The sequence below is a fragment of the Epinephelus lanceolatus genome, chromosome 4 (genome assembly GCF_041903045.1).
Source record: "Epinephelus lanceolatus isolate andai-2023 chromosome 4, ASM4190304v1, whole genome shotgun sequence".
NCBI lineage: Eukaryota > Metazoa > Chordata > Actinopteri > Perciformes > Serranidae > Epinephelus > Epinephelus lanceolatus.
The window spans coordinates 11,332,722-11,359,793 of record NC_135737.1 but is presented as its reverse complement, the minus strand read 5'-3'; the positions used below and the strand labels follow the sequence as shown (position 1 = coordinate 11,359,793).

General features: G+C 38.6%; 2 protein-coding genes across 4 annotated transcripts in view; one reads left to right on the top strand and one right to left on the bottom strand.

Annotated features, from left to right (window-relative positions):
• myo7aa (myosin VIIAa) overlaps positions 1-15,258 on the top strand; it is a 60,196-nt gene extending 44,938 nt beyond the window's left edge. For both annotated transcript variants that reach the window (XM_033631971.2, XM_078166901.1), the window contains exons 34-49: positions 692-818; positions 1,477-1,646; positions 1,925-2,115; positions 2,718-2,842; positions 3,123-3,280; positions 3,960-4,113; positions 4,417-4,572; positions 4,938-5,043; positions 5,171-5,284; positions 6,339-6,426; positions 7,055-7,161; positions 7,355-7,540; positions 8,172-8,288; positions 10,041-10,124; positions 10,301-10,420; positions 11,283-15,258. In XM_033631971.2, coding sequence (XP_033487862.2) covers positions 692-818; positions 1,477-1,646; positions 1,925-2,115; positions 2,718-2,842; positions 3,123-3,280; positions 3,960-4,113; positions 4,417-4,572; positions 4,938-5,043; positions 5,171-5,284; positions 6,339-6,426; positions 7,055-7,161; positions 7,355-7,540; positions 8,172-8,288; positions 10,041-10,124; positions 10,301-10,420; positions 11,283-11,375 — 2,096 coding nt within the window. In that variant the 3' untranslated portion in view covers positions 11,376-15,258. The remainder of the gene's footprint in view (positions 1-691; positions 819-1,476; positions 1,647-1,924; positions 2,116-2,717; positions 2,843-3,122; positions 3,281-3,959; positions 4,114-4,416; positions 4,573-4,937; positions 5,044-5,170; positions 5,285-6,338; positions 6,427-7,054; positions 7,162-7,354; positions 7,541-8,171; positions 8,289-10,040; positions 10,125-10,300; positions 10,421-11,282) is intronic.
• A 4,896-nt stretch (positions 15,259-20,154) lies between these two features.
• Positions 20,155-27,072, bottom strand: part of gdpd4a (glycerophosphodiester phosphodiesterase domain containing 4a) — a 48,404-nt gene continuing 41,486 nt past the window's right edge. The window contains exons 15-18 of one of the 2 annotated variants that reach the window (XM_078166900.1): positions 25,516-25,598; positions 23,965-24,044; positions 23,088-23,225; positions 22,392-22,522 (exon numbers count right to left, since the gene is read on the bottom strand). In XM_078166900.1, the coding sequence (XP_078023026.1) occupies positions 23,131-23,225; positions 23,965-24,044; positions 25,516-25,598 (258 nt within the window). In that variant the 3' untranslated portion in view covers positions 22,392-22,522; positions 23,088-23,130. Of the gene's footprint in view, positions 22,523-23,087; positions 23,226-23,964; positions 24,045-25,515; positions 25,599-27,072 lie in introns of both variants that reach the window. The other variant, XM_033631851.2, reaches the window with a different exon arrangement.

The window sequence follows — 27,072 nt, the reverse complement described above, 5'->3', positions numbered from 1 at the left end:
AGGTATATTTTACAGATAACACTTAAACACTTTTACCTAAGTAAGGTTTTCAATGCAGGACTTTTACTTGTAGTGGAGTATTTTGACAGTGTGGTATGAGTACGTTTACTTTAGTAAAGGATCTGAATACTTCTTCCCCCACTCGCAAGTATACACAGAAATTCAAGTATTGGGTAGGGTGGGAATGAGGTTAATATGTTGAAGTCAACCAACCGTGCACATTTACACAAAGCTTTATGGTCATTAGGCCTGCAAATTACAGCAACCAAATCATTATCGTAATTATCACACGATGGATACATGTGGAGCTCAGCTGCCTCAGCCATAAAGGCAAGAAGAAGAAGAAAAGAAAAATATCCTGCAGATTATGAAAACTGCCTGCAGAAACAGGAATGGCAGCACCAACATATTTTTCTTTAATCATAAAACAAAATTAAAAATATTGTGCATAGTTTTGTATATTCAGCTGACCTGCACTGTGCTGATTTAAAGATGGTTACTTTGGTAAAAGAAGTTTACATTATCAGTAAGTTGGATTCAATTGAAAGTGAAAATGAAACACTGTCTTCATTGTCCTCAACCTGTAAAATACAGAATTACTAGAGATTTTGTCAGAAATAGTTCACTCCTGGTTCTGTGACAGTGAATCTTTCAGATGTGAAACATTTCTTATTTCCTCTCTGCCCCTCAGGTCCCAGCCTGCCTAAAAATGACCTGATAGTTGCGGTCAACTGGACCGGGGTTTATTTTGTGGATGAGCAGGAGCAGGTCCTTCTAGAGCTCTCCTTCCCAGAAATCACTGCCGTTTCCAGCAGCAGGTGAGGCATGCTGGGACCTGGAGTCACACAACAGTCAAATCCCTGTCCACCCCTGTCCTCATCCACTCCCTATCTATTTCTACATTTGCTCTCTCTGTTAGTAGCCCACTATTTTCTATTTCAGCTTGCTTCTCTCAGCAAACATTCCCCTTTCTCTCTCCTCTATTATTCGAGACCATCCTCTCACGAAGAACAATAGCATTAGTCAGCATTGTGCAAATGCATCGTAATGACATTTGTTTTTTTATCAAGTGTCAAAGACCTTTATGGTTATATAAATTAAAACTCATGGGGTGATTATTATTATGTTATTATTATTATTATCATAGAGTCCATTTCCTCCTGAAAGTCAATATTTGTTACTTCTGATCATGACATCAAATGCCCTTTAATCTTTACCAAGAAGTTATTTGAATCCAAACCATGATATTCTTTAACCTTAACCAAGTCTTCTTTGTCCCTAAATCCAATCAAACATTAAGTGCAGCTGTGTCAGATCAGGAAACTGTTTTATATTTGTCACTGTTTTGGAAAGGACTTAACAAATGATGTCATCCTGCTGTTAAGGAAGTTAAAAAAATGCTTATAAGTGACATTGTGGAGAGCAATGACTCAACATATTTTGTCGTTTAATTTTGGGGACTTGTTGTTCTTTCAGGGGAGGAAAGTTGCAGAGTCAGAGTTTCACTTTAGCGACAATCAAAGGAGACGAGTACACTTTCACCTCCAACAATGCAGAGGACATCCGGGACCTAGTGGTGACCTTCCTGGAGGGCCTGAGGAAGAGGTCAAAGTTTGTGGTCGCGCTGCAGGACAACCCCAACCCCAGTAAGTCCTGAACGGAGAGGGTACTAATTATATTTTGTGATGTTTTTTGTTTCAACTAAAGAAAAAGTGGCTCTTTTTGTGTGCAGAATACAATGTTTACATTTAAACTGTTCACTTGAAACAGTCTGTAACACCTGTTTGAACACATTATATGTTGGAGAGATATCCATCAAACACGTTGACTTTACTTTACTGTACTTTTACAGAGGAACAGAAATAGAAGTTCAAAGTAAGAATGCCAGTTAATTGTCTCACCTCTGTACAACTCCTCCTTCCAGCTGGGGAGGAGTCCACATTCCTGAGCTTCATCAAGGGAGACCTGATCCTGTTGGACCAGGACACCGGCGAGCAGGTCCTCAACTCTGGTTGGGCCCATGGTGTCAATGAACGAACCAATCAGAGAGGAGATTTCCCAGCTGACTGTGTCTATGTCCTGCCCACCATGACCCGACCTCAGCAAGAAATAGTGGTGAGAAAAACAAAATAAACATTTAAGAGCTTTTATGAGATTAACTTCTGTTTCTCACCAAGAATTCTGCGCAACATTGTTGTCAGAAGGAGACTCGTCTTTACAGCGCTGACTTCCTCCTCTTCTTGTTATTTTTAATGCAGAGAAGCTGTTGCATGTTTTTGGTAGCACTGACAGCAGTGTCTGTGTCACAGCTCAGTCTGCAGGATGCTGAAACTTTATTTTAGTGTTTTTTTAATTCAATAGTATTTTTAGATTGAGTGAAATGTGCCACACTTTATCCAAAGCTCAGTTGATTCAGCCAAAAGCCCAAAGTGCCTGATTATTAGTGAGAACTGGTTTCATGATCTTATTTATATCAGTAACAACAATTAACAAGAGCCATTCAAGGAAACACAAAGAGGGAAAGATTCATTAAAAAAAAAACAAAAACAAGAAACTTGATATTAGAAGAAGACCAAGAATTAAGAAAGACAAAGAGCCAACAGGGGTTTAATTTGACAGTATCTGGCTCTTCCTTTTTGTTTGAAGATGATTCATGTAAATCAGTTTTAACAGAATTGCCAGTCAAATGAATAATCCAATTTAATCCCCCCAATCAGGCGCTGGTAACCATGACACCAGACCAGCGACAGGAGTCGGTTCGTGTTTCGCAGCTTGTTATGCCGGAGAGTGACGGCAGGATAAAACCCTACACACTGGAAGAGTTTTCCTACGACTACTTCAGGTACACACACACACACACACACACACACACACATACAAACACACTGAAATTAAAAACAAGTGAACTCTATTAAGAGTATACACAGGTATAAACACATGCAGTAATGTAGCAGTTCAGTTTTTGTTTTTCTTTTATGTGTATTTTTTTTTTATTGTGTTTCTTCTGGTGAGCCTCTTTAAACACGTCTATTTTTGTGACCTGACCTGACTAATTTCAGCTCTCTGCATCATTTTTGAGTGACAAATTACATTTTATCACAAATGTAACCTGCTTCTTCCAGGCCTCCTCCCAAACACACCCTGAGCAGGGTGATGGTCACTAAGAATCGTGGGAAGGACAAGATGTGGAGCTGCACCAGAGAGCCTCTGAAGCAGCCACTGCTGAAGAAGGTCGTAAACCACGAGGAACTGGCTCAGGAGGCCTGCATGTCCTTCATAGATATCCTTTAAACAGCTGATGTGACACAGTTTAAGATTGACTTTTTGACCATTTCAACATTTTCTGCAGCCTGTCTCACGAGGAGGTCCAACTCACTCAGGCCCTTTTGAGGTATTAGACCTTGTCCACCCTGGATCTAATCCTTACGCTGACAAAGTGGATCACCAAGTTAGCTCTGTTAAATGTGCCTCTACCAATTTAACTGTGAGCTTGTGCAAGTGAAAGAGTCGGGTTTGAAACAGCAAGTGCAACACAGATACCCAGAGCAGCATATTTGATATGATTTATTCATTGCAAGAGACTGTAACATTTCTGACTGTTTAAGTTGCAGTATTTGACATTGCTGTATTATATTTTGCAGTGTTTCTTCTTTCTTAATATATTTTTGCTTTAACAGAGAAAAAGATAACACAATGTTACAAATACTAACCGCAGCACTATAAATACAAAAAGAAGCAACATAAGTCGCTGAAAATAATACGAAACCAAATATTAGAAGGGTAAGTTTAAGACTTGAGTTAATACATTTTATGAGCTTTACTGCAGTCTGTAATCTTAAACTAGACTACATGCTAAATTGGGACTAGACTTTTAACTGAAGTTTTACGATAGTTATATGCACATCCTACATTTGTATTCAGGCTAATCAGGTTGTTCTATTCCTTGACATTTTTCCCACCTATGATGAAGTACATGGGCGACTACCCGTCCAAACGGACGCGCTCCGTCAACGAGCTGACTGACCAAATCTTTGAAGGAGCGCTGAAGGCCGAACCTCTGAAAGATGAGATCTACTGTCAGATCATCAAACAGCTCACTGACAACCACGTCAAGTGTGTAAACCACTGCCCTAAGTCAAATCAGTGCACTACAGTATGGATGATAATATCTTGGTGCTAGTTCTTGTTCACACTTTGCATTTAGAGTCATATCTTAAGATATTACAGTGAAGCTTGTATTAAAGAATCTACAAAATATTATGGGAAGATACTGTGTTCATCAAACACTGTAATGTTCACTGTAGTGTTCAGTGTGCATTAATCATTCAGTCATCACTGCATCTACAGTCATTCAGACAGGCAGAACTAGCAGATATATGTATGCAAGAGCTGAACATGAGCTGTGTGTTGCTGCAGGTACAGTGAGGAGAAAGGCTGGGAGCTGCTGTGGTTGTGTACTGGTTTATATCCTCCCAGTAACGTGCTGCTGCCACACATCCAGCGCTTCCTCCAGTCCAAGAAACACCACCCGCTCGCTGGAGACTGTATGCAGAGGCTGCACAAAGCTCTACGGTAAAAGTCAACACCTAACTAAATTATTCACATCAGTGTATACCGAAGTGGCAAAAGTAGTCATTAGGCACAACTGCCAATTTCAGAATTATGTACATGTGTATTATATTAGTGGATTATAATAATAGATGCATAAATGTGTTTATCACTTAATTGTTGCAGCTGGTAAAGGTGGAGCTCAATATTTCCCTCTGAGATGAAGTTTAAGTATGAATTAAAATAAAAGTAAAATACTCAAGTTAAGTGCAGATAACTGAAAATTGTACTTAAGTACAGTACTTGAGTGAATGTACCTAGTTCTCTGCCACTGCAACTGGACTGACCTTTCATTTTGCTGCCTTTTTCATTGTTGTCAATGGTAACAGTAACGGATCCAGGAAGTACCCCCCTCATCTGGTGGAAGTGGAGGCAATCCAACATAAGACAACCCAGATCTTCCATAAAGTTTACTTCCCTGATGATACAGATGAGGTACTGTACCTGTAGACACACACACACACACACACGCACATAGAGTGCAGGAATAGAAATTTTCACTGATCAACGACAAAGTGTCATTTTAAAATTGAGATTGTTTGTTTGTGTCTCAAACCTTCAGGCATTTGAGGTGGAGTCCAGCACCAAAGCAAAGGACTTCTGCCAGAACATCTCAACCAGACTGCTGCTCAAATCTCCCGAAGGCTTCAGCCTCTTCGTCAAGATCTCAGACAAGGTCAGAGGTCAAGGAGTGTTTCTCAGGAGCAGTACAAAATTACACATTCTATTATTCCTAAATAAAAGAAATGTGGCATTAATACGTTTCATTTTTTGCTGTCACTAATGTCACTAATTATAAAGCATAGTCTTCACCCAGTTAAGCACCTTTTTTAAAAGGGCAATATTAAGTTTGTGGATAATTATTAATCATCATCATCATCACTTTATTAGCTAGCTGCTAATATTTTAAGGGTAAGCAGGATCTTGATTCCACAGTCTTAGATCTTCCTGATGAATCGGTTTTTACCTAAGATGTTGTTTAGGAGGTAATTAAATATCTGAAGTACTCCATCAAAGTAATGTAACCCATTCATTTTGATTACTTTACTGATTACTTTTCTAACAAATGTTCTAAACTGGACAATAAAACTGACAAGTCCCATTAAAATTAAGTTTTCTCATTCTGCTTTTGTGTCTAAAGGCTGCTTAAAAGCAGCAATGTTAACGAGTTAGGCTGTTAACGTGTTTTTGCCTCGTCCCACTGATCAGCTCATCTGGGCGATGTTGTCAAATATGCATTAGTATGTTGAAAGTGTTTCCATTCACAGACCCTATAACGTTGGAGCAACACCCACATACCATGCTCGTCTTATACACAGCTCTCTTCCTCTGTCACTGTCCAGCTGACCAGGAACCTGCAGGCGGGTCTTTCAGCCCCAATGTTTCATTGGTGCTCGCTGTAGTATAATTACTGTAACAGCTTGTTGTTCTGACCCCAGCAATGTTGCTAACAGCATAGGGCTGAAAGTTTCAGGGTGGAACTCGTGCTAGTGAAATTTGGTTCAACATTGTGTGCATCAGTCTACATACCATGTACTCTGTGAATGCTGCATGCACTGAACTGTGACCTGTGTGCCATGACTGTTGACTGAAATTTTTTGCCAAGACAGAAATAATGAAACACATTTTTTTTTTACAACATCTAAAAAGTTAACCCTGTGTGATGTTACTTTATTGATTAGCTTGCATCAAGCTGGTGTGTCTAATATACTGTATGTGTGGGTCTGCAGGTGATTAGTGTGCCAGAGGGAGATTTCTTCTTTGACTTTGTCAGACATTTGACAGACTGGATCAAGAAATCGCGACCAGCTAAAGACGGTGGGTACCTGGGGAATTGCAATCTGTACTTGTACAGATTGCAATTCCCCTACAAACACTTGGACGCACATTTCAAATAAAATTTTTTTAATCATGCCACCCCAGCACAGGCGTTGGATGTTGCAGCAGCACAAGGACAAAAATAAGTGCAGATGCATAAAGAAATGAGGAAATAATAAGAAGAAGAAGTGTATAAAAGAACAGAAAAAATAGAAACCATAGAAGAGCAATCAGACACTTACAGTGCAAGCAGTAAACAAACAGTTCCCACAACCATAGTTCTACTGAAACTATTAGTGCAGTACATACAGACATAATGGTGTGATTAGTAGCAGTTAAGTATATGTAAAGCTATATGACACTACCAGCTGTAACAGCATTCATCAGAATAGCATATAATGTGGGCTGTAAGTCAAATAAAGGTGAATTGTATCACTGTAGTACTTTCTGTTTATTCAGGTTTGCTAAACATGCAGGAAGAAAAAATTTTAACTCGCAAGAATTCTGAAACATCACAACTTTTATGATGGAGGCTGAACAAACCTGAAATTGAATAAATCTAACATTACAACAGAGTTTTAATGTTGACTCCACTTTTATTTCACCTCTTTCGCTTTTCACCTTGCAGGAATCGTTCCCTCTCTGACCTACCAGGTGTTCTTCATGAAGAAGTTGTGGACCAACACAGTTCCAGGGAAGGACTCCTTTGCTGACTCCATCTTTCACTACTACCAGGTCAGTCTTACACTGACAGACATGAGAAAGTACTCTTGCTTCAGTTACTTCAGTTAAACTTTGTTTCACCTGACACAGACTCATTCAAGGTTTTTTTTTGTCTGCTACTTATTTTTTGTCAATTTCCTTCCAACAATTTTGAAATGATTTTGATTTATATTTTTACAACTGTACCTTTATCTGTTATAATTAGGAGCTGCCTAAATACTTGCGTGGCTACCATAAGTGCTCACGAGAAGAGGTTTTCCAACTTGCAGCACTGATCTACCGCGTCAAGTTTGAGGATGACAAGTCCCACTTTCCTACAATTCCCAAGATGCTTCGGGAGCTGGTTCCCCAGGATCTCATTCGTCAGATGTCACCAGACGACTGGAAAAGGGTAAACCTGCAAAATTCAGATGACAAAACTGTCTTCCCCATTGTCATATTGATATTAAATATGGTAAATAGACTTGCACTTGTATAGCGCCTTTTTAGTCTTCTGACCACTTAAAGTGGTATTACACTACTTGTCACATTCACAGAATCACACATTCATTCACACACTGGTGGGAGAGGCTACCATAAAAGGTGCCACCTGCTACTCAGTATAAACAACGACTACGATTATTTAATTACTTATCTACGCTGACCCATGTGAATCATATGGCTGCATTTACATACACAAAATATTCCACTTTTTACCCTTATTCCGAAAAAAGTAAAATTCCTACAAAGCTGTTTACATGGCTAATGAAAATGATCATTACACAAATATTCCTGTTTATCAATATGCTTACTCTGCTGTCAGGCAGCTAAAAAGTAACATTATTTGTAAATGTTTGGGTCATTTAAACAAAAATAAAGTTTGTCTAGCTGGATGTTTATGCTGGAAAATGAGTTGTTATCCTTAAAATACTGAAGACATTTGCTGTAATTTTAATTGCAATTGTATCGACTCTAATATAGTATTTAGTAATTAAAGATTTGTGTGTGTGTGTGTGTGTGTGTGTGTGTGTGTGTTATTACAGTCTGTGGTTGCATACTTCAACAAGCAGGCTGGTAAATCGAGGGAAGAGGCCAAACTAATGTTTCTAAAAATCATCTACAAGTGGCCAACCTTTGGCTCTGCCTTCTTTGAGGTCAAGGTAAATGCTCCTGAAGCTGTCACTTCTTGTCTGTTGTTCTCACTGAGTGCTTTAAGTTGTCTTCCTGTTTCCCTCACCTACATCTTTTCCTCATGTCTCATGAGTTTTCCAGTGGTGGGCTGTAACTAAGTACATTTACTCAAGTACTGTGCTTAAAGGAACAGTGTGAAGGATTTAGTGGCATCATGTGCCGGGGTGGGAACTCCCAGTTAGGATTCCCTCATGGTTCATTGTTCAGGAGGCTTTTACCTGGAGCGAAATTATCTGCAAGGGTCTCCTCCTCTCCAAAACAAATGGTCCCAGGGATTTAAACTGGTTACAAAACAAAATAAAGCTTTTGCAAATAAATAAATAAATAAATAAATAAATAAAAGAAATGAAAATGAAAATGAATACCTGCTAGAGCAAGTATTTGGTTTGTCCGTTCTAGGCTACTGTAGAACATAGCGGTGCAACATCCTATGCTCAATACTTCAAAAAATGCATTAATTTTCACTAAAAAAACGTAGTACATAAGTTTTTTTAGTAAGGTAAGGTTTTAGTGAAAATGCATGTGTTTGTGAAGTACTGAGCATATGACTGGATAAATGGGACTTAGATCATACTGCATAGGTTGTGTGAGAGTTAGTTTTTTTGATATAGTTTTGCTGTTGTTAAACGTGGTCCTCAAGTTTTCACCTTGAATTCAGAATAATGGCAAAATAATTTATTCAAAAATGGTCGTTTTGTGAGTTAAGCACTTGATATTCATTTTCAGTGCAGGACTTTCATTTCTAACAGTATTTTAATAGTGTAGTATAATTACGTTTATTCAAGGAAATTATCTTAATACTTCCGCCACCTCTGCTATGTTCCTTCTGTATACCCCTCACTGAGCTCACTTAAAACAAGTTATGTTAATAATAGTAAATCTCAGGAGCTGTTGCTGACAGGACAGCTGCTTCTGGCAATAGTTAGGCTGAACAGAGGCCTGACTGGATGTGTCAGTAATGCCACTCTTGTTAGCTAGTAACCCCCCACCATGAGCGAGAGAGGCAGTGAAAATATGCTAGGAAACCCCTGATTAGACAAATGAGATTCCTTATATTTAACATAAACTTTGCAGGGAAACATTACTGTTGTACATGTAAAAATGATAAGATATGAGAGACGATCAATTGATGTTGAAATGTATAATTGTGTGTTCAAGCCCGTGCCAGAGGTGGCACTGTTTGGCTATTCTCTGTCTTTACTGACTCATACCCTCCCTGTTCAGAACACTATTATGTATAGAATGATAATAGCAAAGAGACTGATTTTGATGCACTGGAAGTCAGAAATTGTACCCGTTTTCAAGACATGGCTGACAGAACTTACCTCTGTACTGCACATGGAGAAAATTTGATACAGCATGATGAACAATTTTAAGAAGTTCTACCAGACTTGGCAGCCATTTTTAGACCATCTTACTAAGTTTAATGGGGACCCTGATCATTGATAAGATCTATAATAGGCCACTCTCACCTCTTCTTGAGAATTTGTTTGAACTTAGAGTACTAGTGATGCAACAATGTATGTCATTGCTTGAAGTGTATGCCCTGTTCGGTTTTTGCTCTTGTTTTACTCACTCTTTTTATTTGCCTTTTTTTTTCTTGTATGTCTTGCATTACTTTGGAAAAAACCTAATAAAGATATTGTGCAAAAAACAACAACAAAAAAACGATCAATTGATGTTTAGACGTCATAACAACATACATTTTGTTTTGTCTTTAGCAAACCACAGAGCCCAACTTCCCAGAGATCCTGCTGATCGCCATCAACAAGCATGGAGTCAGTCTCATTGACCCGAAGACAAAGGTATGTGTTTGTACTCCCCTCCCCATATGTCTTGATTTATTTTAATGCTCACTTAGGTCATTTTATGTTACCTGTACTTCTTTCATTTCCCATCAAGGCTACACTCATTCACCACATAGGTATCGTCAGTCAGAGTCCCTGGAGGTAATCTGTGTCCTTTGTGTGTATTTGTGCAGGACATCCTGATCACTCACCCCTTCACCAAGATCTCCAACTGGAGCAGTGGGAACACCTATTTCCACATTACCATTGGCAACCTGGTCAGAGGAAGCAAACTGTTGTGTGAGACCTCACTGGTAGGTGGCAGCAACACACACACACACACACACACACACACACACACACACCCTCAGATACTGTGAATTTCCTGATGAAAGCAGGTGTTCAAATAATGATGGAATTTCAAAAGACAGTTGGGGGCACAGCCAGCATGAACATTGGTTAAAAACATGTAAGTGGAGTGTAATATGTCAGCCAGTGGCAGCAACCAATTAATTGTCAGCTGACAAAAATAAAAACAATGTCGGCCTACAGCACAAAACACGATAGCAAAATACAAGTGCTGAACAACAGTGGAGAAGAAATATGTTAATATACTGTAGGCTCTTATTGTTTCTTTCCTTACCAACAAAATCTTGTGAACCTACAGTACACAGACTGGCACTTGATATTCAAAGTGGATCATCAGGGATTAATAACAAATTAAATTAAATTTGAGTGTTTTAATAAAGGAGTTTAAGTTTAAGTACAGTGGATTGTTTTGCTTTTGTTTTTTACCATAGTATCAAATTGGGTATCTAGAATCGTTGAATTTCACTGGTACTGGTATGGACTACTAAATTTCTGGTATCATGACAAGCCAGTCTTATAGTAAATTTATTAAGACAGTATAATTTTGATTGATTGACATTAGTTTTGATTTATCAAGAAAAATATCAAACATCACTGAACAGCTGGTCTTACAAGATAAGACATTTGAAGATGTAGTTTTTGGGCTCTGGGAAAAACCTGATGGGCATTTTTTACTGTCTAACATTTTTTAACTTAACATTTTATCAAGCACCATCTGAAACACGTTCATGTTCTATAAATTATGCAACTATCATCAAGAAACAAATGTGTCTTTTCAATGTGTGTGTGCATCCATCTTACCTGCAGGGCTACAAGATGGACGACCTGCTGACCTCTTACATCAGCCAGATGCTGACCACCATGAACAAGCAGCGCTCCGGGCGGGGCCAAAGCAAGTGAACTTCTTACTGGCAGGAGGCCACTGAGCTCATCCGGCTCTTGCGCCCTATTGGCCAGTACTGCAGCTGGCGGCGGACCTTTGCCCACCAGCTGTGGAGGATGAGCCGCACTCCTTCTGCTAGCTCGGAGGGGTCAAAGCTCACCGGGGAGAGTTCGGCTGCCAGCAGCAGCGACCCCGGCGAAGGCCCCAGCAACTATTACCACTACAACTACAATGAAGATGAAGACGAACTGTCCAGTGAAGATGACTACCTCTAAAACTTCCAAACTCTCCGTCGCACAGGTCAGTCTTCCTGGTTCCTGATTCAACAGTCAAACCTGCTTGTACAGAAACAGTGTTCAGCCAGCGCTGCTATCATGTTGACCTTGTTTGGCTGATTCAGATCAAAATGAGGACACTCAGTTTAAGTTGGAAGATCTGAATGTTTGAACAATTTAAAGACTTAAAAAAATCTATAAACTAACTTTTTTTGAGGGTTGTTATGGGACATCATACATCTTTAAATTACAAGTCAGACTGGTGGACTACAGTAGCTGTGAAGCACATTGACACTGACACAATTGTTGAGCTCAGCAAAAAATTAAATTACTGTTTTAATTGGTTAATCAAACCATCCATTTTATGCCTTTTACTAATGCATAACAGTTCTAGGAATTATTGGTATATACAGAGGGGAAGTACTGACAAAATTTAACACTTAATACTTAATAATAATAATTGTAGGCTTTATTATCTGCTAGTTTTCCGTCTCTTTGGACTAGTGTGATTGATTTAATTCTATGTGCTATTTAAAAAAACCTTCATAATTTACAAAACTTTAATTTTGTTAACACTGCAGAAACCCTGGTTAATCTCCAAGAGATAATTACATGTTTCCACACTAACGTTAGCATTCAGCTCACAGCTAAGATGTCAGAATGTAGAGCTGACTCTACATTCTGACAGTAACAACATGACCCTCCCTGTGGCTCCATTCTCAGGCTCAACACATTTTTGTGTCACTAGTGACAAGGATCTAAAAATGTCCATGTTTTTCTCCATCCAACAATTTTCACGTGTGTTTTTGTAATAAACATTAGATCATCACAGGAGCTTAAGTTAAACTATAGACATGAAGTCTTGTTCCTATCTTGCCTTGTGCATGTTGAAATACTGACAAAGTTGTTGAGTTAACGTTCCGTCTCAGATACAGTATTGGCTGTGATTTTCTTGCACAATACAAAGTCAGAAACATTTATATTTTCTGTTCTTTCATCACATTGAATAACTTGGTTTGGGTTTAGAAAACCAAACAAGACCTATGGCTTTGGAACCAAACAGTGTAACTGAAGTGGCATTGAGGGACCTGATCTCATTTATTTAAAACTGTGTGACACACTAGAAACAGACCTGTAATGCGTTTTGGCTCCCAGTCCATATGTCTGCTATTTATAGCCTGCACTGTGTGTAACAGTTTAATAGGAAGTCTTTGTTTTTTAATACTTAATTCATGGTTTATGTTTATACCTTTTTTGTTTAATGTTGTGGATTATTATCAACTGCTTGTGTTTAGTTTTATATTTCACGCCTTAATGGTTTCTGTGTTTCTTGTGACCGCATTAGCCAGCATTCCTGTGGGTTGCAGCTGCTGTTTTTATGGGGATTTTGTAACATTCCTGTGGTTATCAAAATAATCTTAACTTAAGGTCGACCTACTAGCTTTTCTAGGGTTTTTAGTGCAGAGGAAGTTTGCAAATTTGTCATGAAAGTGACACTAATGTAGAAATTTGGTCATGTGGTAAGAGGTGGTTGTTGATTATGGAAGCCATTCACATCGACACCAACACTATGCTGAGATTAAAATCATGGGATGCAGTCAATAAACACTAAGTCGACTGCTCACTTAGACTGTTTTATCAAACTTTTATCATGCATAACAGCCCTGTACTTAGAAATGTCATTTGTTTTATTAAATACTAAAGTGTACATTTATAACTTTCATGTCTAGATTTTCCAGCTTTGTGTTAAAAGTACATATTTTCAGCACAGCTGCCTAAAGTTTACCACTTGACTAAGAGAATAGCATACTAAAGTTTTAGCAAATCGTTAAAATAAAAATTATTCACCGATCTCCAACTGGCCTTTCAGTGGTATGGAAAAAATCAAAGTAACTTGGAATGAATGGAAATACTAAAAGAACACATACCTCCACACCAAGGCTGAGCTGTAATCAGCTTCATCTGGATCTGGACCTGTATCAAAATACACAGTGATGAATAATTAAGACATCATATCAAACACTGCAGTCATTCAACAGAACTGTTAAGAGACCCTGAAAAATACTTCATGGATCCTGGGTCAATGCGAGAGAAGCTGCTCATGGTGAGATGTTAATTTTAAGTGAGTAAAAATTTTGCCTCTTCTCTGACAGGGTCTGCACCATTAGCAGCAGACAATTACGTGGTTGCTGCAATTTTCCTTGCCCTTGCTGTTTCGTGCAGTAGTCCGGTTAAGCAAATTAAATGTGTTATGAGTTTGTCACACCACAAGAAAATGTGTCACTAACCACCAGTAATTAACGTTGGCACAAAGCACACACCCACAACAGTGAGCAGTAACTGCCAGTGGGCTGGGTAGCCAGTTTGGAATGAGAGATTGAAAAGTACATTTGTGATGAATATTTTGCTTGTTTATATGATTGTGGCTACAGTTGTTTAGTCTTGTATTTATTAGACTGAAGGAGCTCGCAGAGCTTGTGGAACATAGCGAAGTCACTGCTTACACACAGCATGCGAATGAAATTACTCTGATACTATGCGCTTTAAAATTAGTTTTTTAAATAGGGGGTGGGGGGGGGGGTAGCTCCAGTGCGTCATTTAACCACGAGTTCAGGCCTGCCCAAAAAATCCTGGCCTGAGAAACAGTTTAAAAAAAAAATGCTCTAACTCCACAGTTCCCACTCTTTTCACATTTTTAACATGTATAATCGTGTTAAGAAAGAAATTTTACGTGGTGCAGCGGCGTAATGAAAAGGAACAGATCAACTCTTCACCTTTAGATGCCTGCTATTGGCTAATTCAGTGCTTGAGGGAGGGAATTTTGGGTAAACATGATTATAGTCTTTATTTAACATTTTTAATGACACTTTGAAGTCACCACAATCAGCACTGAAGAAACACACTTTGGCTTAAAACAATTTACTCAAAGTGACTTTTAGCTCCGCTTTACAAAACCTGCTTTTTACTAGGGATGTTTTTACTTTAAGTCAAAGTTCAGGAAAATTCCTATGACAGCTTTAACACATACGAGCCCTGGTCTATAAAAGTGTCTGAGATTTCACATAAAATAAATTACCTTTAGTTTTAGTTTTCCCAGAAAACAGAATATGTGCTGTAAAATCAGATCAACATTTTGAATACTTGAAAAACGCTCACGTAGTAGCTCTCCTTCCACTTTGGTTGCATTAAAAACAGATGGCCAGTTTATTTTGTTGTGGCACCGATCTGATATTTGCTTATCTAAGATTTAGAAATTCTTGCTTTATTCATTCATTGTTTAGGTAAAACACAGGCCTGTCAGTCTGAAATCTGCCTTGTTTTTGTTGATGTGACGAACCCTTCTTTAATTAACCTGCACTGGTTTTGTTTTGTGTTTATGATAAATAAATACACTGATATTTTAACAGTGCCAACCATTATATTTGATACCTTTCTGTTCAGTTTATCGTTTTTCTTTGTGACTAATGCAAACGTGTGTTACTGCCTGTGTTCCTTTTTAATTCCTTTATTGACTATGTAACGTGATCATCTTGACTTCCTGTAGTGTGTTCATGGCCTGTGTAATGTGCATTCTCACTTTTGTATTAAACATTAAATAAAAGTGTTTTGACTTGACTAATTTAAATGAATGCATGTTGTTTGCAGTGTATTTAACACAGTTGGGACACTGATCTTATGGCTTTGGTGTTATGGGTAGCATTGTAGCTGATGCTGGTATCATGTTTACCATGATACTGCAACATGTTTGTTCAGTAGTACATTTATATGCTGACATGTTTGTCTGTTGCTATGTACAGTAATACAATAGGCTACTGGGTGACATTTTGAGCGTCATGACTGGTAACGTAACTTTTTCAGGTTTTGCAAAACATCTGTGTTTGCTATTTGGCGGTGCACGAAATTAACAGACTGTTAAATAGAACGAATCACCATGACGTTGTGCCAACATCAATAATTTCTGAGCAGTATACAGTATAGCAGGCATACAATACTATGACTTCTTTTGGCATTACACCAACATACTATTCTATGACTATGACTATTTATTACAATGTATTAGACTATGACTTATTTATGGCATTTTTTATAACATACAATACTGTGACTTTTATATTGCATTTGTCATGGCATACTATTCTATGACTTTTGTTTCCCCAACAAGATTTTGACTTTATGGTATTTTTTTTTTACGACATACTATACTGTGATTATTATTATTATTATTTTTTATAGCTTTTCAGTATGACATACTTTTTATGGCATTTATTCTGACATACTTGACTAAGACTTTTTTTACAGCATTAATTAGGACATAATACTATACTATGACTTTTCATGGCATTTTTTAGCACATACTACATTATGATTTTCTATGGTATTTTTTATGACATACTATACTGTGACTTTTATGTCCTTTTTACGATGTAGTACAGTGACTTTTTAACAGCATTTTTTATGGCATACTTTTTTTATGACTTAGCATTTAATTACAACATATTGTACTATGACTTTTTTATAGTATTTTTTACGATACACTTTCTGCAACATTTTTTAATGGCACTTTATATGGCACACCAAACCATGACTTATTTTATGTCTGTCATGTCATGTCATGTCATGTCGGCGTTTTCTTTCTATCTTTTGTTTTTTTTTAAAGAACACATTATAAGCTATGTATGTCTGTACACTTTAGGCATTAAAAAACACCTTGGACCATGTTACCAACAACCAAACCTTTTTTCTTACATTTTAATACCAGAAGACAGTAGCACTTACAATCAGAGAAAAGTTACAGTAAAAAAAAAAGAAACCAAAAATTGGAAATACTTCTATAAAGTAAAAAATAGCTGTTCAGTACAGCACAAAATGTGAAATGCTACAAAGATTTGCCCATTTGAAAAAATGGCATTTTGACTATAACACCCATATTCATAATTTAACAACACTATTATTCTATTATACTTTATTTTTCCTTAGGATTGAGTACTATGGTTCATTATTCAAAGACAATGTTGAGTGTTTACATGCTTGTCATGCACTTAACATTATTTCAGATTTTGGAGATATTGACAGTTCATGCTTGTTTGATATCCACACTTTCAGAATCTTAACACGTCACATTAAAGGACAAGCATGACAATTGTCAATGTCTCAGTGTACAAGCCAATCACAGGACCACAGCCTCAAGGCAGGGTAAATTCTCCTTCCAGTATCAAATCATGAATCCTAAATCACACCACTGACGAAGCCAATTCTAAAACACAGCTCAAATATGGAGAGCTACTAGTGGTGTAAAACTTCATAACTCCATTTAATAATTCCATTAAACCAGCACTGACCTCGAACATACCCTGCAGGAAATTATTTTTTATCTACAGGTATCAAGACAGAAAAGCAGGTATGTTTTGCCAAGAAATAAGAAAATCTTTTCAATGCAGCAGGTAATTTGGTTCACCAGTCTGGGATGAAGGTGGCTGAAATTAAATGAGAAGCTGTTTGCCTCTATAGTGGGAGAGTTTATACAACAGCCTGTGTAATTGGCATCATTAATATCTGTCCACAGCCATAACACAACACAGCCATAATGATATTTGTCTTAAATATAGAAATTTAAATGGAAAAACAGAGCCTGAGGTTAAACCTCTGCTTTTGCAAAAAAAAGTTTATTGCTTGGTTGATTTGCAGGTACCCAACACATGTGTATGTTAGCTAGCTGACTAATGATAGAGATAGAATCAAACGCATTATTTCTGCTGCACTTCTCTGCTATTTACCTGTGCTAAACAGAGTAAAGCTCAGGACACTGCCCATTGTTCCCACAGCCAAAAATTCGGAAACTCCTGCATTTTAAGTTACCATGAACCATGGATACATAAATTTGGACATTATTTTGTAGCAGATATGTTGAAACTCAACAACGTGAGTGAATGTGTGGTTAGGTGTAGGCAAATGGTAAAATGGGCCATTTTACAGACTAATGTAGCTTCGGAATTCTGGGCTGTCGGAACAATGGTATGGTGGTAGCAAAACACATCTTACATGTTATGTTGTTAAACCCCATTTACAATTTAACCCATTGGACAGTGGAGGAGTGGATTATACTGCAGTGATTTGAGACATGTTTTTAAATTAATTTATAAGAGGGAACAGATGCACTTCAGTTGAGCACTTTGCTTTTAAAACCGGACATCTATATTTCCTAAAATTAAAGTCAAGTAAAAAAGGCAGCATTCCAGAGGTAAAACATAGAAAACAGCAAAATAATCACCTTCTGTTAATTTTTTTGGTGGATATTACTCAGAATTAATATGCTGAAAAATCAGCTAAGAAGCTTTCATCAAAGCATATTGTTTTGTTCAGGAGTGCTGCGTTTTGTTTTTTTTTTTTTGTTTTTTTTTACCACACTGTATTTTGGGAAATGCAGAAGTTTCTATGGATCTTAGTATCCAACTGAAAAACTGTCACCATTTGAATCACCATGGGAAATAACAATTTAAGAGACTGTCTGATACTAGAAAGACAGACCTTGCAGTCTATCTAGTGCAGTATTACTATAAGAAAGCATCTATAAAACAGAAGTTGGATGAATCTAACACAAGCAAGGCTCAAAATGTAATGCATCTTCAAAGGAAATCCAGCACAGTTGCTGCATTTTCATCAGACTTGCTCACTTAAAGTGAACAGTCCAACAGTGGGAAACATCATATTCAACAGAATAAATATGGCTGTGCAGCTATAGTGACAACAGCTAAAATGCTTAGCCTACTACAGTATATTCTTAACAGGAACACAAATACAGTTAAACTAGGTGCTTACCATTTATTCATTTAACAATACAATACAATATATTACGTTGCTTTGTTGCATTTGTAGTCTTAGACTGTCATGTGATTCCATACTGTAATGCCCTAACTGTGGTCTAGATCATATAGGCGATGTTTTTTTTCTGACTTCAAGACTGAGAAATGCATTGACCACATAACAGGTTGTCATTCACTTCTGATTGCAGCTCAACATTTATCTGTCTTCAGAAATGTTTCAGCACCACTCCAGTCAGGCCTGTGTGAGTCCAGCATGAAACTGAAGGGTGGTACAGGACACACAGAGATGGGGCAACTTCCAGTCTATTTGAGATCAATGGCCAAAATCCAACCTTCCAAATGCTAAGCTTGTCCAAAATTTCTCAAAGTCTAAAAATTACTCAGAATACTAAATGAAAGGCTAGTTAGGTAAAAGCATGTTCCCACAGACTGCAGTTTAAATGTAATGTAGTCTCACATAGCCAGACGTATCTCCACAGCGCTGTACAAGTCAGCACCAGAGAAAGGTCTGGAATTACTGATTATCATTCTGCTATGATGGGAAAAAAATGCTCTGACTTGTTTTAAATTTTTTTTTAAACCAATCAAAATCATCTGGGGTGGCAATAAGCCCAGTATGTTGTGACGGTGCCCTTACAAAATCTTGTCAGGGCAAACTTCTTTTGGTGAAACGTTTGCATATAAGCAGGTAAGCACTCTCATTAAAATAATGGAGCAAAAGAAAACACAAACATGAACAGACGTATGTCACTGTGTAATTCATTTTTTAGTGATTTACAATACCCTAAAAGGGTGAAGCATGACTATAATTTAGCTCTGGAGGAACGCACTGGACCCATCAAAACCACAGACGATTTGCTAGCTGTATGTGGTTCTAGCAGAGCATTATTATGACAATATCACAGAAGCTTTTGTGAAGTCAAACAGTCAATACATTGGTGAGGTAAATGTGGCTGCCGCATGCCGCTGTCAGGGTAAAAATTAACTTCAACTGGCCATGTCAGAAAACAGATTAATATCGGGCACGAAAGTCTCGCGAGACAGAGTCTGGGCTTTTTTTAAAATGTGTCAACAAGGCGTTTTTTTTTTTTTTCCTTCTTTAAAACAATTCACCAAAACAACAAAGCGGGCATGCCTTATCACACCTTTCATCTCTTTGTCTAAACGTGCCATTTTCAGCACTGAGACTGTTAGCTTGGAGGTTGTTGTTGTTGTTTCCTGTAGCAAAAGGGATTTGGAAATAGTAGTATGCAGATAGCGGGTGGAAGGAAACATGCCAGCCTAAATCAGCCAGCCAATGGCAGGCTTGAAGCTGCAGTCCAGATCCTTTGAGTCAGACTACATCAATGTGAACCATGTTATACTAATTGCTTGCAGTAGAAGGATGTGCATCCAAGGAGATTTGTCAGACACTATTATTATATTTTCTAAATAAACTAATAAATACATTGACTGTGCTTTATGAATAAAATGATTCTGATTCTTAACAATGAAAACAAAGCCAGTGTCTTTTTAATGGCACTTACTGCAGCACGTCCTGCTTCATCTTCAACACTGTACAGCAAACTGGCAAAACCGCTCAGAAAATCAAGGTCCCTTACCTCATGGATTTCAAACCTGTAAGTTGAGACAAGACACTCTGGATTTCAGATCTAAAATCAGTTTAAGTTAGGACAAAATAGCACAAATGGACTACATAGTCATACTTCCAAAAAGTACTGTGTGCGTATATTTGAGGAAAAGCAGATGCTGTATTTACTGCCTCATAAAAAGAGTAACAAGGTCTGGTTTCTCAAAAGCATCTTTATCTTTATAGCAGCTGATACTACATTTGGCACAAATCTGAAGTCAAACGGGAATGACTCCCAGCCAAAACATTCCTCATATGCTTTTGGGAAACATGGCCCTGCTTGATATTACATTCACTTTAGTACAAAACATAAACAGTAATTAACAATACCTTCTAAAGCTTCAGGTTTACATTCAGTCTGTCAGTCCAACACTGTACAGTTCATACACCACATCCAACAACTCACAGACACAGAGAGATTAAAATTTAAGACATGTTTTAAGGTTTGGTCTAATGCACCTGAAATTTGTACAGCGGAAAATGAAGAGTGTAGCTCCTTGTCCATAAGAGTCCATTTTATCATCATCCTCTGCTCCAGCTTCTCTGCTGCTCCTCCTTTAACAAACATTTGGTTTTTATCAACTAGAAACACGAGACAGAAAGAGTGAAAGCGACTCATGTATTACTACAGCAGTACATATTCATTGGTTTCTTCTTTCTTTTGTGAGGTTTAGTTTCTTGCGTTGTTGAGCTCAGCTGGTGGCGTTGAATGATGAAAATGTTCAAGCATGTCAGCCTCTGGGCTAGTGTTCAACTGTCCTCTCTGCCCAGTCTGTTTAATGGCATCTATGAAATTACAGTATGGGAATGGACACTGGTGCTCTGGTGCTCGTGCCCAGAGTCCGTCTACTCCGTCCCTGATGGCAGATCAGTGATTGAGGTTTGGTTTAGCAGTCCAGTTCCTGCAGGCAGTCAGCCCACATTCTGAGGGAGGATGAGGGAAGACGTGGAGAAAGACAAGAGTGGCTGCTGTCTCTTACTTTACCTGACCATGCTTCTCTGTTCTGTTCTCTTATCTGAAGACTGCATTGCCTTTTCTCTTTTATTTAAAGGCCATGAAAACACTTTTTCTCATTCAGCTTCTTACTATGACAGATGAGCTCCTGTATGACAATTGTCTGCCAAAGACAGAACAGTTCTGGTTATTTCACATGAGTCATTTCTGCATTTCTGGGTTTTGCTAAACTGTTCTCACTGGTTGTTTGTTTACTGTACATTGCCAGCACTCTGAGAAAAATCTGAGCAAACTGCATCTGGAGTTTCAGTGTTAAATAAATAACTACAATTTTTTTTAAATCTTATTTGATAGTCAGTGTTTCCCCTAGTATTTTTTCCAGCAGAAGTTGCTGAAGTTCATACGTTTTATTTTGCGCCACTAGAAGATATTTAGCATGTCTGATGACATGCTGATTTGTACACAGTCATAGATCTGAAGTTATGTTTATTGTAATGCTTCTCATAACCCACATACTGTTACAATTGTTTCTTCAGACGTAACATTTGACATCTAGTGTTTGGATCAATATTGTGACTCTATTAGTTGTAAAAACAATTAATGACTATTATCAACTAAAACACAGATAACAAGTTACCTACATAAAATTTTATCCAAGTAGTTCAAGGGGTTTCTGAGTAATGACATCAAAACCATAGACTAGAAAAAAACAATGGACGTAGCTGCCGTGACGTCACAGAGGCAGAAGTGAACAAATTCGAATGAGAGGGTGGAGCTGTGGAGGAGTGAGGTGTAGATTAGACTGTGGTGACCCCTCGCAGACAGTCTGCCCGTCAAAGAAACTCGCTCCTAAATGTTCATAACTTTAAGTCTGTAAACTGAAAATGTAAACAGGCGAGTTAAAAATTGACCTTCTGTACAATTGTCATGAACGCAGAAATTAGCTATAGTGATGAAAAATGTTATTTGTACCAGGCTGTAAACATGTTTATTTCTGCTTTAAAGTTGGGCATTTTAGCATGGGGGTCTATGGGGATCGACCTGCCTCTGGAGCCAACCTCAGGTGGCCATTTGAGGAACTGAATTTTTTGGCACTTGATTTGAGCGACTTAGTTGCTTATGGGGAGATTTTTATATAGCAGCAGCACTTATCATTTAGCAGCAGCACAGTGCCACTACTAAATGGATATAGGGGAAACACTGACTTATTTAGTCATGAATATTTATTGTTACTGACAAATACTTCGATTTGAAATCAAGTTAACAGGGGCTTTAATACTTCAAAGTATTTTTTTTTTTCATCTGACATTATCTGTACCTTTCTTGTCTCTCTCTGTCTCTCTGTCTGTCTCTGTCTGTCTCTCTCTTTCCCCCAGTCACTCCTCTGTAATAGTGGGCAGATGCGGGGTACTGGGTGAGTTTGGTGTGCTCCGTAGGTCAGGCCGAACATTGACACTGGAGATGGACCACACGTCACTCAGCTCTGCAAAAGAGGGGGGGGGGGGAGGTCAACAGTTCAAAATCTATACTTCCACATGTCAGGGAGCACTGTGGGTAATGCAGACGCCTTACGGGAGGAGAAAAGACTTGAGGCAAGGGTGATTGGGAAACATAAACGAGGGGTTGGGGGTTGAGTATAGGCATTTTAGGATTATTATAACAGCCTGGCTTAAGACAGCCATGCATCTATGAATGCAAACATAAGATTAGAAAAAACAGAAGGAGCATGCAATCTGCCCAGTTTGGTGCATGACGCAAGGACACATACACCGCAGTAAGGACTTGCTTCCAGGCTTTGTATACAGTTCACATATAGTTTTCTGATGGAGGTTATATGTGGTTGTCAAAGTGTATGGAGTTTTTTATGGAGTTCATGACACCTGTTGCAGCTCTTTATATACAACTGTTTCGTTTTGCTGTTGCTTGTGGAGTGATGAGTCATTTAAATCACACACATCTCTCTCTATGGGATTCATGTAAGGTTCATGTTAGATTTCTGTAGGAAACATAGAAGCTTGCAGAGTTCAAACAGGGTTCAGGGTTCATACAAGGTTCCTGAAGGGTGGACATGCAGGGCTGACATGCAGGGTGTCATGGGTTGAAGACCAAAGGGAGGGAGATGAGGGCTCCAGTAGGGGGGTCAGAGTGGAGGGGGCTCCAGCGAACACAGATGACTTCTGAAGAGTCTGACACACACACAGCAGAGCATCACATCATGCAAATACAGTAATCATAATAATGTCTCTGCTGGCTGAGCTACAGCTTGAGCCAAGCTACATTCAAATAAATACAAGATAAAATAAAAGATCAATGTCAATTACACCTCTGTGTTCAGTACAGAGACAGAATCACCTAAGGGACATGCTTATATAAGGCCATCACCGATAGTAACATTTCAAAACGTTAACAGCTTCACACACTTTTGCGACCGAACAAAACTTAGGTGATGTGTTAGTGTTGCTAGATAACAAGATACAACATGTAACCGAGACTTCAAACCAGCTGAAAAGTATTTTTCCTGCAGACAAGCTACTCCATTAAAGAAGTATTTTAATGCTGGAAAGATGGTCTTTTCATAAAACCAGGCTGTCTAATCAGTGGAAAGACATAACTACTTTTGAAATTGGTGCTATACATGACCACAGAAAACAGAGAAAAAGGACTGTGGCATTCCCTTTAGCTCAAGAGGTAGAAAACCTACAGCTACCAAAATGTGAGTGATGTAATGCGAACTTGTGTGTTATGTCTGTTTTATGGTGGCCGACTGGTACAAAACAACCATGGATTACCATTAATCAGTAAGCTAAAATATGGTTCTGAAAACATTTTAGGTGAGACATATGCAATGTAATAACAGAATCTTCCTCATCAGGAAAGAACCCAAAACAAACCCAAAGAGTGAAGAAAAGAAAAATGTTCTCATACCTGTCCTGAATTTGCTGTATGGTCCATTCTCGTGAGGCTGACGGCTCCCGGACCAGAAGGGCAGGCCTCTCTCTCTCCACCTGTGACACACACACACACACACACACCAAAGAGAGATCAGAGCGGCAGAGAATAACCAGGTGTGTTTTTGTTTACCAAAGTGCTTTGAGACTGCCACATGTGCCACTGTAACTGCTTTGATGTGAATGTTGAGTACGTTTGATGGTGTGTGTGTGTGTGTGTGTGTGTGTGTGTATGAGGAGGTCTAGGTGAGAGTTAAAAGGGAGAAGAGAGAGACTGATGATGAAATAAAAAATGTGATAACAACAAATCAAGCAAAAATAAAGCTACAGAGGAGGCCATGAGAAAAAAATATCCAGCTCTTTTCAGTGAACAGCCTCACCTGTCTGAAAGGACAGGATGAATCTTACTGACATTCATACTCACGCTCTTTTCATATACTCAGCTTAATGGCCTGGTTATGCTCATAAAGACTTTGTTTTGTACCATGAGCTGTGCGACCACATCATATAACAAAAATGTTTATAGTTCAGAGCTGTCACACTTGACAGTGGGGAGTAAAAGGCGGCTGTCATAAGCCCCTGTTACACTACCCGTTCAAGGCGGAAAATTCTTGCGCTCAAAACCTTACTTGAATAGAAATACACAAGTATTAGCATCAAAATATACTTATGCAGAACAGTCCGTTTCAGAAAAATGTGTATTATTGGATTATAATTATACATGTAGTAATGTGTTCATCATTTTAATGTTGCAGCTGGTAAATGTGAGGCATATTTTTTACTATATACACTGCTGGGTAGTAGTCAAGTCACATCTTCATCCATAATAATATATAATAAAATATTTGTTAAATATATTTTGTCGGGGCGTCGGTGGCTTGGTGGTGGAGCGGGCACCCCATGTGCAGGGCTGTTGCCGCGGCGGCCCGGGTTCAACTCCAGCGTGTGGCCCTTTGCTGCGTGTCACTCCCTCTCTCTCTGCCCCCTTCGCGCTTGTCTGTCCTATACATTAAAGGCTAAAAATGCCCCCAAAAAATAAATATATTTTGTCTTATTAATACAAATCTGTAAACTAACTACAGCTATCACATACATGTAGTGGAGTACAAAGTATAGTATTTCCCTCTGAAATGTAGTGGCGTAGAAGTAGAAAATAGCAGAATGGAAATACTCTAGTCAAGTGCCCAAAAAATTGTACTTAAGTAAATGTACTTAGTTACCTTCCACCACTGACGATGGCCAATACAACTATAAGTAAAAGGTTAAAAAATAAATCAGGATGTCTCAGGTAGCATTTTCTGTTGTCTTCTCTCTCTGTATGTTTCATTCTTCACTCTGTTCACATCATAAGGCCACAGTGACATCTCAGATTACATATTAATAATTAAATCTCATTAGCAGCCAGGATGACTCAGCCCTGCGCAGCCTTACCACCCCAGCACCAGACGTTACGATTAGCAGGGAAGGATAATTATGAGAGCTGTGTGTGTGTGTGTGTGTGTGTGTGTGTGTGTGTGTGTCTACATACCAATGGAATATGAAAACTGCAGTGATGAGGAAGGCCGACACAGCATCAGTCAGAATCCACATCAAACTATATTCCTCTGGAGTCTTGAGAGAGAGACGTTGAGAGAGAGAGAGAGAGAGAGAGAGAGAGAGAGAGAGAGAGAGAGAGAGAGAGAGAGAGAGAGAGAGAGGACTGATTCCATTTGCTGAGAGTGAACATGAATATCATTATTTCATTTAATGGCCATAGAGTATTGGGCTTAGACTTGAATCACGTCTATTAAGAAATGTAATTAAACTCATTTGACATTACACAGACATGTAGGTGGAAAGAGAGAATATTTATGTAATCAGAAGAGCACAGGCTCAACCTTTAAAACACCCACGATACCTGCTGAAGAGATTTTTAATCTGATACAGATCGTCCTACCTGCCGACTCACTGAAACTCACACTGAATCAGAATTCTAGATATCTAAAATATGAACTCTGGAGCTGCATTTACCAAATATCCTCCAGCAGCTCCTAAGTGACCAAGTCAGGAAAATCTCCTAAAAATAAAAGGGGTGCCAGTCTTAACCAAAGACTGTTTATAAAGATGCACAACTCCTCTAACTCCCACTGTACAAAAATAAAGCCAAAATATCACAGGTAAGACCACTACCATCTCGTGCTAGTGACGCTATTTGAAGCCAGAGTCACCTGCCACCAGGGGGCAATCAAGATGTTTAGGCCTTATTTTGGGGGAGCAGTCATATCATCCATCTTTATTATAAAGTCTATGGTCCTTTATTAAGTCTCTGCTGCTTCAATTCTGACAAACTTCATGGAAGTGCAATGCCGAATTACTATAATACCCCTAATACTAATACCCCTTTAAATAATTATTTGTCTTTTACATTGCTTCTGTTTTCTTACAGAGAACCCTAGACTTATTATGACATCAGAGCTCAGTGTGTTACTCCATAATTTTGTCACAAAGAGATACCAGCACAAAAATCAATAACTGACAGACAGCTAGGACAGCAGACATTAAGTGTGTCAAAGGAAAATTAATAAAAAGGTAAAATAATGCAGTAATCAGTCCCTCTAGGATGTTACCCTGTTGCAATCGCAACAATTAATGCAACTTTAGCCAATCCCTATGAATTCTGTGCGACCTGCAATTATGTCCAATCTGTAACTTCACTGCGGTGGCTTAGTGGATAGAGCAGGCGCCCCATGTACAAGGCTGTTGCTGCAGCGGCCCGGGTTCGACCCCAACCTGTGGCCCTTTGCTGCATGTCACCCCCTCTCTCTCTCCCCCTTTCACACTTAGCTGTCCTGTCCATAAAAGGCAAAAAATGCCCAAAAAAATAACTTTAAAAAAAAAAAAAAACTTTACTGCAGATCTGACCAGTTAGAATGGATCAAATCTGATTTCATTGTAGAGCTGCATGCAGCGCATTGATTCGCTCAGCCCTGTCCTTGCTCCGGCCTCTTTATGTTTATTATAAGACTACTGCTACGAGAGTGTGAGCCCCACGCCTGGGACAGCTAACTGTTAGCATCACACAGTTAATTCTGCCCAACAGTTATTA